The sequence below is a fragment of the Pygocentrus nattereri genome, chromosome 17 (genome assembly GCF_015220715.1).
Source record: "Pygocentrus nattereri isolate fPygNat1 chromosome 17, fPygNat1.pri, whole genome shotgun sequence".
Lineage (NCBI taxonomy): Eukaryota > Metazoa > Chordata > Actinopteri > Characiformes > Serrasalmidae > Pygocentrus > Pygocentrus nattereri.
The window spans coordinates 7,229,663-7,242,426 of record NC_051227.1 but is presented as its reverse complement, the minus strand read 5'-3'; the positions used below and the strand labels follow the sequence as shown (position 1 = coordinate 7,242,426).

The following is a 12,764-nucleotide window of genomic DNA, read 5'->3' as shown; positions in this document are numbered from 1 at the left end:
AATTCCAATATTAGGGGCTAAAAATTCCAATACTTTTTATACTTATTATTGAATTTGCTGTAGGTAAACAGTGCTTTACTCACTGATGTGATTGACAGTTCTCATTTGTAACACTTCTTAAGCAGTCTACCGACGGCTGTGAGAGGAGACCACCCCCACTCCCCAGTTCGGTCACCTGGACTGAACATGAGAGGCAATCTAACGGCCTTGCTGCAGAACAGGAGGCAGTGCCCGTGGTTTGTGCCCCACCTTCCTGCCAGCTCTCGCGGCTGTCGTCGGGGCCTGGAGGATGGACTGATAGCACAACTTCATAAGCTCAAATCTCTCGAGTCTTAAGTCATAAAAATGCTAAGATTTCACTCTATCGCCTGGAGGTTGTGGGTTCAAATGCCAGAAATGCCATGACACAGAAGTATTTGGGAATTTTCAATAAATTATCACACACAAAGAAATGAAGCAATGAGTTTCTTTGAGTGACAAACTAAAAATTAACAAATAAAACAAAATAAATTAATGGCATTATCTTTCAACACAATATATAAAAAAGACAAAAATGTATTAAAAGTACTGTTTAATAAATTGTTGACTGAATGAACGTTTTTTTAATTCCAAAGAGAATTCCATTCCAATTAAACCTCAAAATGCATTGAAATATTTCAATTTTCTTCCATCAACAACTAACCTTTATGTTGAGGTAACACAGTCTGTGTATGCTGACTGCACTCTATGTAATTGAATAGAAATGTATGGCAGAATTAAATTATTTTTATGATATTTTTTGCAGATTCCAAAAACGCAGAGTGTCAATATCAGCTGGTACCACTGGTCAGATGATGTATCGGTCAGGCTCTAAATGAAACTAGGAGAAGTTGAATAATCTCCCAATTAGAATTTAAAAATAGAATATGAGGGTAAAAACAAACACAGCCCAAAGTCAACAACCAGAATCAAATCTAGAATTAATGACTTGAAAAGAGTCCATTTCAGAGTTCAAACAACCAGAGTGTACCAATGGGTGAAAAACAGTGTTGGCCTTGGACACAACCTTTATGGTATGAACCAATTTATATAAACAGTATCAAAAATTCTATCATTCAGTACCAAATTTTAATATCTAAGTATTCAGTGTTCAGCATCTGTGAGCCAATAAGCATGCATGTTCCCAAATCTGAGCTGCTGATTGGCTGTAAACAGAGAGATTCAGAGGGGTTTGGTGTGAAATGGTTCAGATGTCTTAACAGTGGTGGTGATGGGAACTGGGGGTTGCCATGACTACAACACCAATATAGACATTTCATTTACCATCCATAACCACCAGAGAACCTACACACGTTTTTATGTTTATATGTAATGTTGACAATAGCAAAATCATGCATTTGACACCAGAATCTTTACCAAACTGTTCTAATAAAACAATGCCAGGCAGTGAATTTGTAGCCATTTCATGTAGGAACTTTCTGTGAGGAGCTTTTAGAGGTGGACGTCTGGTTCCTATCACCACCACTGTGACAGTCAGTTCTGACTCTGTAAGTTTCTCTAGAACGGAGAGTTTCACACCAAACCGCTCTGAACCACTTTGTTTACATCTTAACCATTGAATTATGGTGACACATTGAAAAAACGGCGTTTCCTTTCAGTGATAAAGCCGTGTGCCACCACAATGACAAATTGCGGGAGATGTTTTCCGCATGGAAAATTTGTCTATGGAGCTGACTTCTCATCGTTGCGAAAGGATCTAATTCATTTGAGCCGAGATCAGAGCCGATGCATCATCAGCGCTGACATACGCAGTGGCGTACGAAGAGAACAGATGCATAAGCGTCGCTAGTTGCGCTTTGCAAAGTAACTCGTTGCGGGTGATTTTCCTCCAGTGTTAGAAGGAAGAGACATCGTTACGCCATCTGTACTGACAAGGTTCCTCCAACATCCGGATAAAAACTTCACGCACATCTGGGAATACGCCTGACGCTCCTCTCCCTTCGCTTGCCTGTTCAGCACGACGTCCATAACGGAAGACAATTGTCTGATTTCAAACGACTCCAAAACGTCTGAAATGAAGTAAACAAGCACATTCTCACGCCTGCTGTGGCGACATGGATGTTCACGTCCACTATTTTCCCTTATCTCAGTGCCGTCGACCCTGGACGTGCTGTTATGTACGTGCGGTTAGTTTGAAAACGGTCAAGGAGAGGAGAAGAAAGGTCAAGTGGTCGGATCAGATCTTGCAGTCGTCGACTGCATAGACTGAATATTAAATCGCCTCTGCATTGTGGGGTGGAGGGGTTTAGGGGGGTGGGCTGTGAAGGGTTTTACACATATTTCTCTGAGAGGCCGTTTTGTCAGACGCGGCTTCGACTCCTGTTCCAATTTCATGCGTGTTAGAGAAGCACGGTCACTTTTTTCTTTGCTGATTTCTTTCTATTTCGAGGCAATGAGAGAGAGAATGAGAGGGGGGAGGGAGGGAGGAGAGAGAGGGGGGGAGAGGGGGGGCTGGAGAGGGAGAGAGGGAAGGAGAGAGAGAGGGAGAGAGGGAGGGAGGAGTTTCAGAGGTGCCATCTGGGAGAAAGAAGGGTGTCATATAAGGTAAAAAAGTTGAAAAGTAGTTGTAGGAAAAAATTAATGAGAGGAAAAAGGGGAGACAGAGAGAGAGAGAGAGAGGAAAAAGGAGAGAGAGAGAGAGAGAAAGAGAGAGAGGAAAAGGAGAGAGAGAAAGAGAAAGAGAGAGAGAGAATTGGGAGATTGACCCAGTGAATATGTGGTGTTGTAAGTGTATCTGCAGTGGAGGAAGAAGAGGAGATGATGACTAACAGGCAGAGTGAGTGAGTGAGTGAGTGAGTGAGTGAGTGAGTGAGTGAGTGAGTGAGTGAGCGAGTGAGTGAGCGAGTGAGCGAGCACAGTGACAGTAAACACATTCATCAGCATCTCCGTCACATGAGGAGTCCAACACTGACCGCCCAGTGTCCACCTCCTCCAGCTCTCCTGGAGCTGTAACTCAGCGCTGAGTGGGAGATCGTTACCATGTTGGTGGCACAGCAGTATTGCCTTTTAGTTTTAGCCTTATTGACAGAAGCATAAGCCTTGGATGCGTTACATGACTTAAAGCGCTAACAAATCTGAAGGTGTGGGTGTCTCTCACTTTCTGACTGTTCTGGTGTCTGAAATATTTAGAGATCCAAGTCTAAAGGACTTTTGCTGAATTGAGCTTGCTTGTCTACCTCAAGGCATTTGGTAAAACCTGGCATGTACACTATATAGCCAAAGGTGTAAGTATTGAGTTCAGGTGTTTCAGTCATAGCTAGATCTGCCCCAGACAACCGTAAGTGCAGCCACAGGATAGGAGTTTACCGGTGAAATTCTAACTAGCTGGGTAGCTAATGTCATAAGCATACATGCTCGGAACTACACAAAGACTGGCGTTTTCCAATGTTTTTACTCTGAGGAGAAAAATGTAAGTAACTTACTGCTGTGAGAGTGTTGGATAGTGTAGTGGTTAACACCTCTGCCTTCTACACTGTAGACTGGGGTTCAATCCCCCACCAGGGTAACCACCCTACACTATACCAATAAGAGTCCTTGGGCAAGGCTCCTAACACTACTTTCACCTACCTGTGTAAAATGATCACGTTGTAAGTCGCTCTGGATAAGAGCGTCAGCCACATGCTGTAAATGTTGTTAGCTTACCAAGTCGCTAATGTTGTTAACATGTACGCTAACAGCTAAAAATGAGTGGTGGTTGCTCAAATTTTAGCATTTTTGAAGAGAAGTTATGCCCCTTTTTCTGGAGAAATCGTGGAATATTTTTGTGCACTGGGCCAGTTTGCTGGCATGGCTGTATGTCAACCGGTCACTCTTTCAATGTCATGCATCTTTTTCAATCTCCTGATCTTCCATCAGGTCGACTACGCTGGCTCTATCACCTCACCCTTATCACTCACCCACTGACCGCTCTGTTAGCGCACACTGCTAGCCATTGCCACCTTGCACAAAAAGAACCATTGAACCAGCAAAAAGCATTTAGCCATCCTGAAAAAAACGAGGCGTCCGCCACAGGGCCTCTCTCCCTGTCCCTTAGAGTTATGGACGGAGTGACTCCCGGGCCGCCACAGAGGCAGAGAGGCCACAGGAGCGGCCATAACTTAGATAACAATCCCCAGCAACGACAATCCAGACGCTCCAGTAATGTCTCCTTGCTGAGTTATAAACCCCGGACTCTGTTCCAGCCCACCAGCCAGGCTGAGTTATCAGTCTCCTGAGCAGGTGGGAGCATTTTTATCCCCCTCCCGATTTCAGCTGTATCACTGACCCTCAGCCAGACAATCAAAACCCACACACCTGTCCAGCTTCTCACATTTGTCTTTAAGCCTTAGAAGCCTTAGTTGTCAAAGCACAATGTGATTTTATGCCAATTATTCATAGCTCATTGAAACAAGTGGAGATTCAAGCCTTTCAATCCATTCAATTTGCTTGTGTCACAATTGGCCCCTCCCAGTCCTCCGTGTGCTTTTGTTTTGCTTCTTTGTTTTGATTCTTCCCTGTTCTGCCCCCTTGTTTCTAGACTCCACCCTTGATTGGTCCTCACCTGTTTCTTGTTAACCCTCGTGTTAACCACCTGTGTCTTGTTAACCTGTGCCTGTATTTAGGCTTGGTTTTTTTCCCCTGTGAGTTTGCTGGTCTTTGTATTGTATTGTTTGGTGTCATATCTTCTGGCCTCTGTTTCTATTTCCTAGTCTCTGTTTTTGTGTTTAGTCTGTGTTCCTTTTTGTCATGTCTGTACATTGTTCTCTATGTGTTGACTCTTTGAACCTGCACTGTTTAGACCCTGATTCTGGATTTGCCCCGAATAAATCTTGCTTCTCTTCGTATATGCGTCCGCCTCATCATCGCTCTCACATTTTACAGCTTGCTTGTGCATAGAAGAGGAGATATTTATTAAGATTTGAATTCAGTCATTTATACCGTTATTTCATGGTTCGGTGCAGAGCAAGTTAGGCTGGCTTTAGACGCCAAGACTATCATGCAACTAGTTGCATGTTGGAAGTTGCCCACAACTTAGCGTCCATGCAATTTGGTACTTACATGAAAGTTGCAGGAAACATATTCAGTTGCTCCACCAGTTTGCCAAATAAAATGGCTAATATTGTTAAATCTATAGTGTCGTTCTTTCAGTATAAACACACCCGTGGCATGAAATCAATCTATCTGTGATTTTTAAGCGGCATTTTTATTGATAAAATGAAAAACTGCCAACCTTGCATCAAGCCAGTAAGGAGTATCTCCTTTGTCCAATTGACCATTTCATCTTTCATCTTTTGGTATTAGATAGATTATCTCCAGATGTTCAAGTTGATAACAAACTATCTGTTAAAACTCTTACAGTGGTGGGGTTAGTGTTAGGATTTGGACCAGGGTAAGGGTTGGGTTTAAGCTTTGGGTTGAGGTTTAGGTTCTAAAGTGGACTCTTCAAATAAATAATTTTTCGTCCACTGTTTGCAATCAACTCTTTCAGACTGTGATGTTATTGGTTGTTTTAGCAAGTTTCATGAAACTGTAACATTTGCAACTTTTGCAACTGAGTTTCAAATGAGTTGTGCAATGGACATTTCAAGCAACTAAAATCGCATGTAAAGCCACTCGTACTGATTCAGATGTCTTTACAGTGGTGGTGATAGGAACCAGAGGTCGCCATGACTACACAAATATAGACATTTTATTTACAATCCAGAACCACCAGAGAACCTACAGATTGCAGCTCCGCCACTAAGATCACTATTGCTGGCAAATTCTAAGGCTTAAAGACAAGGTGGACAGATCTCAGGGGTTTGTTTGCCTGGCTGAGGGTCAGTGATAAAGTTGAAATCTCACCTGCTCACCCTTGCATGTCTGAAACTGAAGGTACAGCTTTGAGCAACCAACAAGTGTTTGTTGAAAAATTCAACTAATTTCTGGTCACTGCACCATTACATATCACTGTTTTTGAAAGAAAACCTTGTATCTCCAAAATGACAACTTTACAGGAGAAGGAAAAAACCTACTTTACATTTAATGTTAGTCAATGGAACCAGACGTCTTTCCAAGTCGTTTTGGGCCGTTTATTTTAGTCTATTCATCATGAAAGTTACACGCAATATAAAGAACCACAGGTATTTTGTAATTATGTCAAAAAGTGAAAAACTACAAAAATAGAGATACAAGGTTTTCTTGTGCCAACAGCGATGTGTCTTATTTTGTAGTTTTGATGTCTTAAGAGTTGGGTGTATCTGAACTTTTGACTGGTTTTGTGCCCGGTTTTGTATCCACCCAACATGCTGACTAGTTCAATAACCACATCCCTCTCAAAAGAAAACCTCACAGAATAGCTGGGATTCTGAGGGGGAGAGAAAAGTGGCTAATTGATGCCATTTTAGTCCAATCATCAGCGAAAGCCGAGCACTCTCACAGCTCGAATACCCAGAGGGCATGAAGAGGTAAATCAGCGCTGACGAAGACAAACTTCACCGGGGTTTTTTTAAAAGCTGATGGCTTAATTACAAAATGTCAGTCAAAAATAAGCTGATACGTTCAACATCTGCAGTCGGCACCAACAGCAGAACCTCTGATTCCACCCCTGTCCTTCCACTCACCAGCCAATTTATTAGAAACACATCATACTTCTACATATTGTCCACTTTATTGGAAACTGCCACTTTTATTCCACTACCTGGCCACTTTATTAGAAACACATCATACTTCCACTAGCTGGCCACTTTATTAGAAACAACTATATTTACTTCTACATATTGTCCACTTTATTGGAATCACCCACTTTGTGCTCCCCCTCACTGTCCACTTTATTAGAAACTCCAATCTTGTACTTCCACTAACTGGCCACTTTATTGGAAACACCTACACTGGACTTCCACTATCTGGCCACTTTAATAGAAACACTTCAGTCTTTAACCGTACCTCAGCAATGTGGATCTACAGGAGAGGGATTTCAGTAAGTGTATAGATTGCGTGTTGCTAAGACAAATGCAGAGCTGTCACTCCATCCTTGCTCATTATTTGTTTTGCTGAATGGTAAAGGGCTGAATCAAGTATGCACAGCCTGTCACCTGTTCTTTGGATTGTATCTGTGAAATCAACGCTTTAAGACAAACTTTCCGAGAGAGACCCGCGTCGTTGTTATGCTGCGTCACGCCTCTGCTAGCTGTGCGCTGAATTAGCGATGCCGCTCGGGAACCACCGTGATGTATTAAACGTCCCCCGCCGAGTGATTGATCGCAGCTGAAATGCTGACCCATGGAGAAACGCTACACCTCTCCTATCCCACAGAATATGCACGAGCCTCGCGGCCTCGTCTTTCTTTGTCCGCTGCGAAATCACGGCGAGGCTAAATCACGCCGGGGAAGCGGAGGCCTTTCAATAATACCACGCTTCTGGGTGATGAATATGCAGGTCCGATCCAAACGTTCATCAAAACCACCTCGTCGGTTTGTCTGTGGAAGGTTTATGTTTGCTACGGAGGGGCAGCCCTGACTATATCAGTCTGCTGGCATCTCTGCAGGTTTCATTTAGCACTTCTGCTGTTCTGCTCTGCTCACGTAGAAGGTTTCCCTCCACAGGAAATATCAACATGAGGCATAAAGAAGTTAAAATCTCATTTGTGAGTGATTAGTGGTGATTTTATGGATTAAACTGCTTGGTTCCGTGCCAGAAAACCACCAGCGTAGTCTCCATTAAAATCTCATTGAGCTCTGCATTTAAACATTTCCCCACTCTTAATTCAGTCCAGCATTCCAGCAACCGCCTGAACCTCACACTAACATCACAATTAGTGTAAAGTAGGTACAATTTTTACTGATAAAGTGGCCAGTAAGTGGAACAAGAAGGTAGGTGTTTCTAATAAAGTGGCCAGTGAGGGGGAAATACAACAATTTAATTTAAAAAAGTCCAAAGTTGCCAGTGAGGGGAAGATCAGTGTTGGTGTTTCTAATAAAGTGGCCATTGAGGGAAAATGCAAAGGAGGTATTTCTAATAAAGTGGCCAGTTAGTGGAAATACCATGTAGGTGTTTCTAATAAAATGGCCTGTAAGGGAAAGAAAAATGGAAATGCTTCTACTAAAGTGGCCAGTTAGACCAAGTACACCATGGGTGTTTCTAATAAAGTGGCCAGTTAGAGGAAGTAAAACGTAGGTGTTTCTAATAAAGTGGCCAGTTAGAGGAAGTAAAACGTAGGTGTTTCTAATAAAGTGGCCAGTTAGAGGAAGCACAATGTCGGTGTTTCTAATAAAGTGGCCAGTTAGAGGAAGCACAATGTCGGTGTTCCTAATAAAGTGGCCAGTTAGAGGAAGCACAATGTCGGTGTTTCTAATAAAGTGGCCAGTTAGAGGAAGCACAATGTCAGTGTTTCTAATTTAATGGCCAGGGAGATTGCACTAAATCAGAAGCCAGTTCATTTATAAGTTACTTTGAAGCAAATGTGAAGCTGCCTGCAGTCGTCTTGTGCAATTCCTGCTTAATTTTGAATGGTGTAATCGTGTGTCTTGCGTCAGCTGAGAGATTGAATTTATATCACACTTCAAACAGTCTTTCTTTCACTTTGGGTCAGTGTCACACCTTTTAAGAGCTGTTTCATTTATCACGTTATGAGAACACATCCCTTTAACGTCTACTTAAGAGGCTGTGAACCGTCTGCCGGTCTCGGGGGAATCTATGTCGACACTCATAGTAATTCTGGTGGAATTGCCCTGTTTGATGTGTTGACTTTGTTTTTTATTTCTTTATTTCAGTTCCCGCCAACATATACAGAGTTTCGGAGGACATCACTGTGAACGAAGGCAGCAATGTCACGCTGAGCTGCCTCGCTAACGGCAGGCCAGATCCCTCCATCACCTGGAGGCTGCTCAATCCATCAGGTGAGGGCGGTTATACCTGTTTGCATTGGAGTCTATGAGGCTAATATTGGTAGTAGTGGATGCTGATACCCCACCAATTAGCATTGTGCTTACTGCATTCCCAAATCCTCATTGCCTCAAATTGCATTGAGCACTGATAGTAGTATAGGGGAGGGGCATAATAATGACCTTGTAATATACTTAAGCACTTTTAAATCAAAATTCTTAATGGACTAGCTTATTACTATGTCATTAAGTAGTAATTAATATGAGGTAAGCATTTTCCAGAGGACATTGTTCATTATATATAATGTTCTTGTGCACAATGTGTCCATTATTATGTCCTCATTAAGACTTAGGAATCCAAAGCTGTTAAATACATTAAGCCAGTAATTACTAATGAACTGACTGATTATTACTACTGTAATAAGCAGTAAGTAAGCTGGAATAATCATTTTCCAGAGCACTTTATTATATATCATAGCATTGTGAACATTAGGTGTCAACCATTATGCCTTGATTAATGCTACAGCTTAATAATGGACATCTAACATGTTCACAAAGTTGTAATGTGTTGGCTCTGGAAGGAGCTCAAGTTACTTAATAAGTAGTAATAACCAGCCCCTTATGTTTTACATTTTTATCTATTGACACAGCATTGGATATTGGATTCATGAGGCTTAATAATGGACTCTAACATATTCACAGCCTCTGAAACATGCTTGTAACAAGATTACAAGATTGTAATGTATAAAATGTAAATAAATGGGGGAGAAAGGGCTTTCTTCACCTTATCACTCTTAATAAAGTAGTAATAAACAGCAACTTAATTTTCAGCTATTGGCATTGGATATTGGATTCATGAGGCTTAATAATGGACTCTATCATTTTCACAAGATTGTGATGAATAATGCACAAATAAAAGGGCTCTGAAACATGCTTAGTTTATATTTGTTACTGCTTAATAAAGTAGTAATAAACAGCAACTTAATTTTCTGCTATGAGCATGATATTGGATATCGGGTTCATAAGGCTTAATAATGGATAAGATGACAGGTATAATACACAAAAGTGCTCTGGACAGGGCTTACCTCATATCTGTCGTCATTTAATGATGCCTGTAAATGAGTTATTATTGGCTTGAAAAGGTACTAGTTACTAGTTACTGATAAGGCTTTATAACAGCATAATAATGGGAATCTAACATCGTCACAGCATTTATAGATAACAGAATGCTGCACAGCAGCACATAAGCAAGTCTATTTGATATAAAGTGTCTTGGCTGATCAGTTACATGTGAGTATAAGGAGTAAAATTGTGTAAATTTGATTTTTTTTGCCATACCACTGTGTAAAAAGTCTGGGTCGGAGGCTCTGAGGCCCACAGACAGATTGTTTTTCAAAGGGAATGGATTAGGTGCGTTTGATCTGACTTGAATTGATAATCTCAAAGAGCTCTTTCGGAGACAACGAACAGCTTTTAACATCAGATTAAACTCACTTCTGCGCTTCTGTTTCTGAGGAACAAAGTTCTTTTGAAAAGTTTACTCTACAGGAGTGGAGATGCAGGTTTGGTGAAGAACGTTTCTTTTGCGTTTTTGACAGATACTTGGCCGTTTTAATGAACGCTGTATGTGTTTCCTGATCTTTTTTGCTGCGCCATGCATGCAAGAGGAATGTTCAGTGTTTGAATCCCCAGGACGGTGCGATGTTGGTGCCTGGAGCCTGTGACAGATTATATTTCCTCCAGCATTTGACGGCAGCTGGCTGTAGCTCACTAATGAATGTGTTTATTTGCTAAGTAACAGGAGAATGCCTGAAGCTGTCTAGATTGATTACCGCAGCAGTTTGGGGGTTTTATTGCTGAGTTTTGGGAATCCTGGGTGTTGAGGATGTGGGATGTACACTCGCATTCGTATTTGGCTGTCTGTGTATGGATTGGAGTCTTAATAACATGTTAATAGTTTGTTAATTGCATGTTAATAGCACATTAATGTATATAATGGCGTTAACGACTGCAACAGTTTTAGCACTGGTAATATATGGTGCACTGTATCCTGCTATGATAGAACCCTTTATTGTAGCCCCTTCATTTAATGGCTTTTAAAGCGATACCTTCACCTTCAAAAGGCTAGACAGTTCTGGTGAAATTGTAAGCACCAGTTTGACTTGAAAGCCTCGACTCTAACAAGGTGATGATGCTTATTTTGTCCACTCGTATAGCTTCAGTGAAATACTCTGCTTTATAAATCTTTCTTTATCGTCAAAATTGAGTAAATTTAAAGGAGGGAGGCTTGGAAACATTAAGCAAAATAGAAAAAGCCTAAGGAACCTTAGCAACCACCTGGGGCACCATAGCAATGGCCTAGCAACACCTTTACAACCACCTGGGACACCATAGCAATGGTCAAGCAACACCAAGAGCAACTACAATAGTAATGTCCTAGCAACACCTTAACAACCATCTGGGACACCATAGCAATGGTCAAGCAGCACTAACAGCAACCACCTGGGACACCATAGCAATGGCCTAGCAGCACCTTAGCAACCACCTGGGACACCATAGATCTAGCCACACATTAGCAACTACCTGGGACACCATAGGGGTGGCCTAGCAACACTTTAGCAATCACTTGGGATAACATAGTAACAGCCTATTATTATTATTATTATTGTTATTATTATTATTGGCATTTTGGCTGACGCTCTTATCCAGAGCGACTTACAATTTGATCATTTTACACAAATGGCCTAACTGCATGTCTTTTGGACTGTGGGAGGAAACCGGAGAACCCGGAGGAAACCCACGCAGACACGGGGAGAACATGCAAACTCCACACAGAGAGGACCCCGGTCGCCCGGCCGGGGAATCGAACCCAGGCCCTCCTTGCTGTGAGGCGACAGCGCTACCCACCACGCCACCGTGCCGAGCCTAGCAACACCTTAGCAAGTGCTTGAGATACCATAGCAGTGACCTAGGAACACTTTAGCAGTCATTTTGGATAACATAGCATAGCAACACCTTAGCAACGACCTGAGATTTCGCAGGCTTTTAACAGGCTCCTCCAGTAATTTTCCATGAACGGTTTTAAGTTCTGGTCTTTACTGAGGCCATTTTGGACTGCTTTCATTGGTCGATTGAGCATAAAATTTTTATATGGGGTAATTTTAACATGATTTTCAGATCATGAAAATAGCAGGTTTGGTTTGACGATAATATTTCTGAACAAGTTACTTAAATGCCAATTAAGAGTTTCAAGCTTGGAAAAAATACTATTAGAAGTCAATATACACCACTGCTAGCCTGGTGCTAGCTAACAGTACAAAGCTCTTTGAGCTGCTGTTTGAAATAGCAAAGGTAGTGGGGGGAAAAGACTATTTAACATGTGAACTGCATGGCTAATGACAAGTATGGCTGGCACATGCTTATGATTTTGTGACCATTTGAATGTAAACAGAATTAAATAAGAATGAAATTAAATCAGATAAGAAATTAGAAAACTGAGTGGCTGACAAGAAGACACAGGTCTAAATGGCCGTTTCTCAATAAATTTATTAAAAATGATTTATTTGTCAGCAGACACGTTTGAGCAGCTCCTTATTACAAAATAAAAGCCCATAAGAAGCAAAAACTAAATGACGCCACTGAAAGAATTAAATAGATAATAAAAAGCATAAAATGAACAAAGGAGATCTAAACAGACATAAAAAGTAATCAAGTAAATGAAAGTTAGAGAAGAGTGTTATAAATAAATAACAGTTTTATATAAATAATTATTTAAATAACAGCATGATGAGTGCTAATTAAATTCTGGAATAAAATGTTAGGTTTTTTTTTGTGTGAAGCTAATAATAGAGGCTCTTTGAGGAACATGGAAGATTACTGAGGTTT

General features: G+C 41.3%; 1 protein-coding gene across 1 annotated transcript in view; it reads left to right on the top strand.

The window, feature by feature from the left end:
- LOC108434379 (limbic system associated membrane protein) overlaps positions 1–12,764 on the top strand; it is a 347,051-nt gene that overhangs the window by 274,625 nt on the left and 59,662 nt on the right. Inside the window, exon 3 of the mRNA XM_017709450.2 lies at positions 8,769–8,894. Coding sequence (XP_017564939.1) covers positions 8,769–8,894 — 126 coding nt within the window. The remainder of the gene's footprint in view (positions 1–8,768; positions 8,895–12,764) is intronic.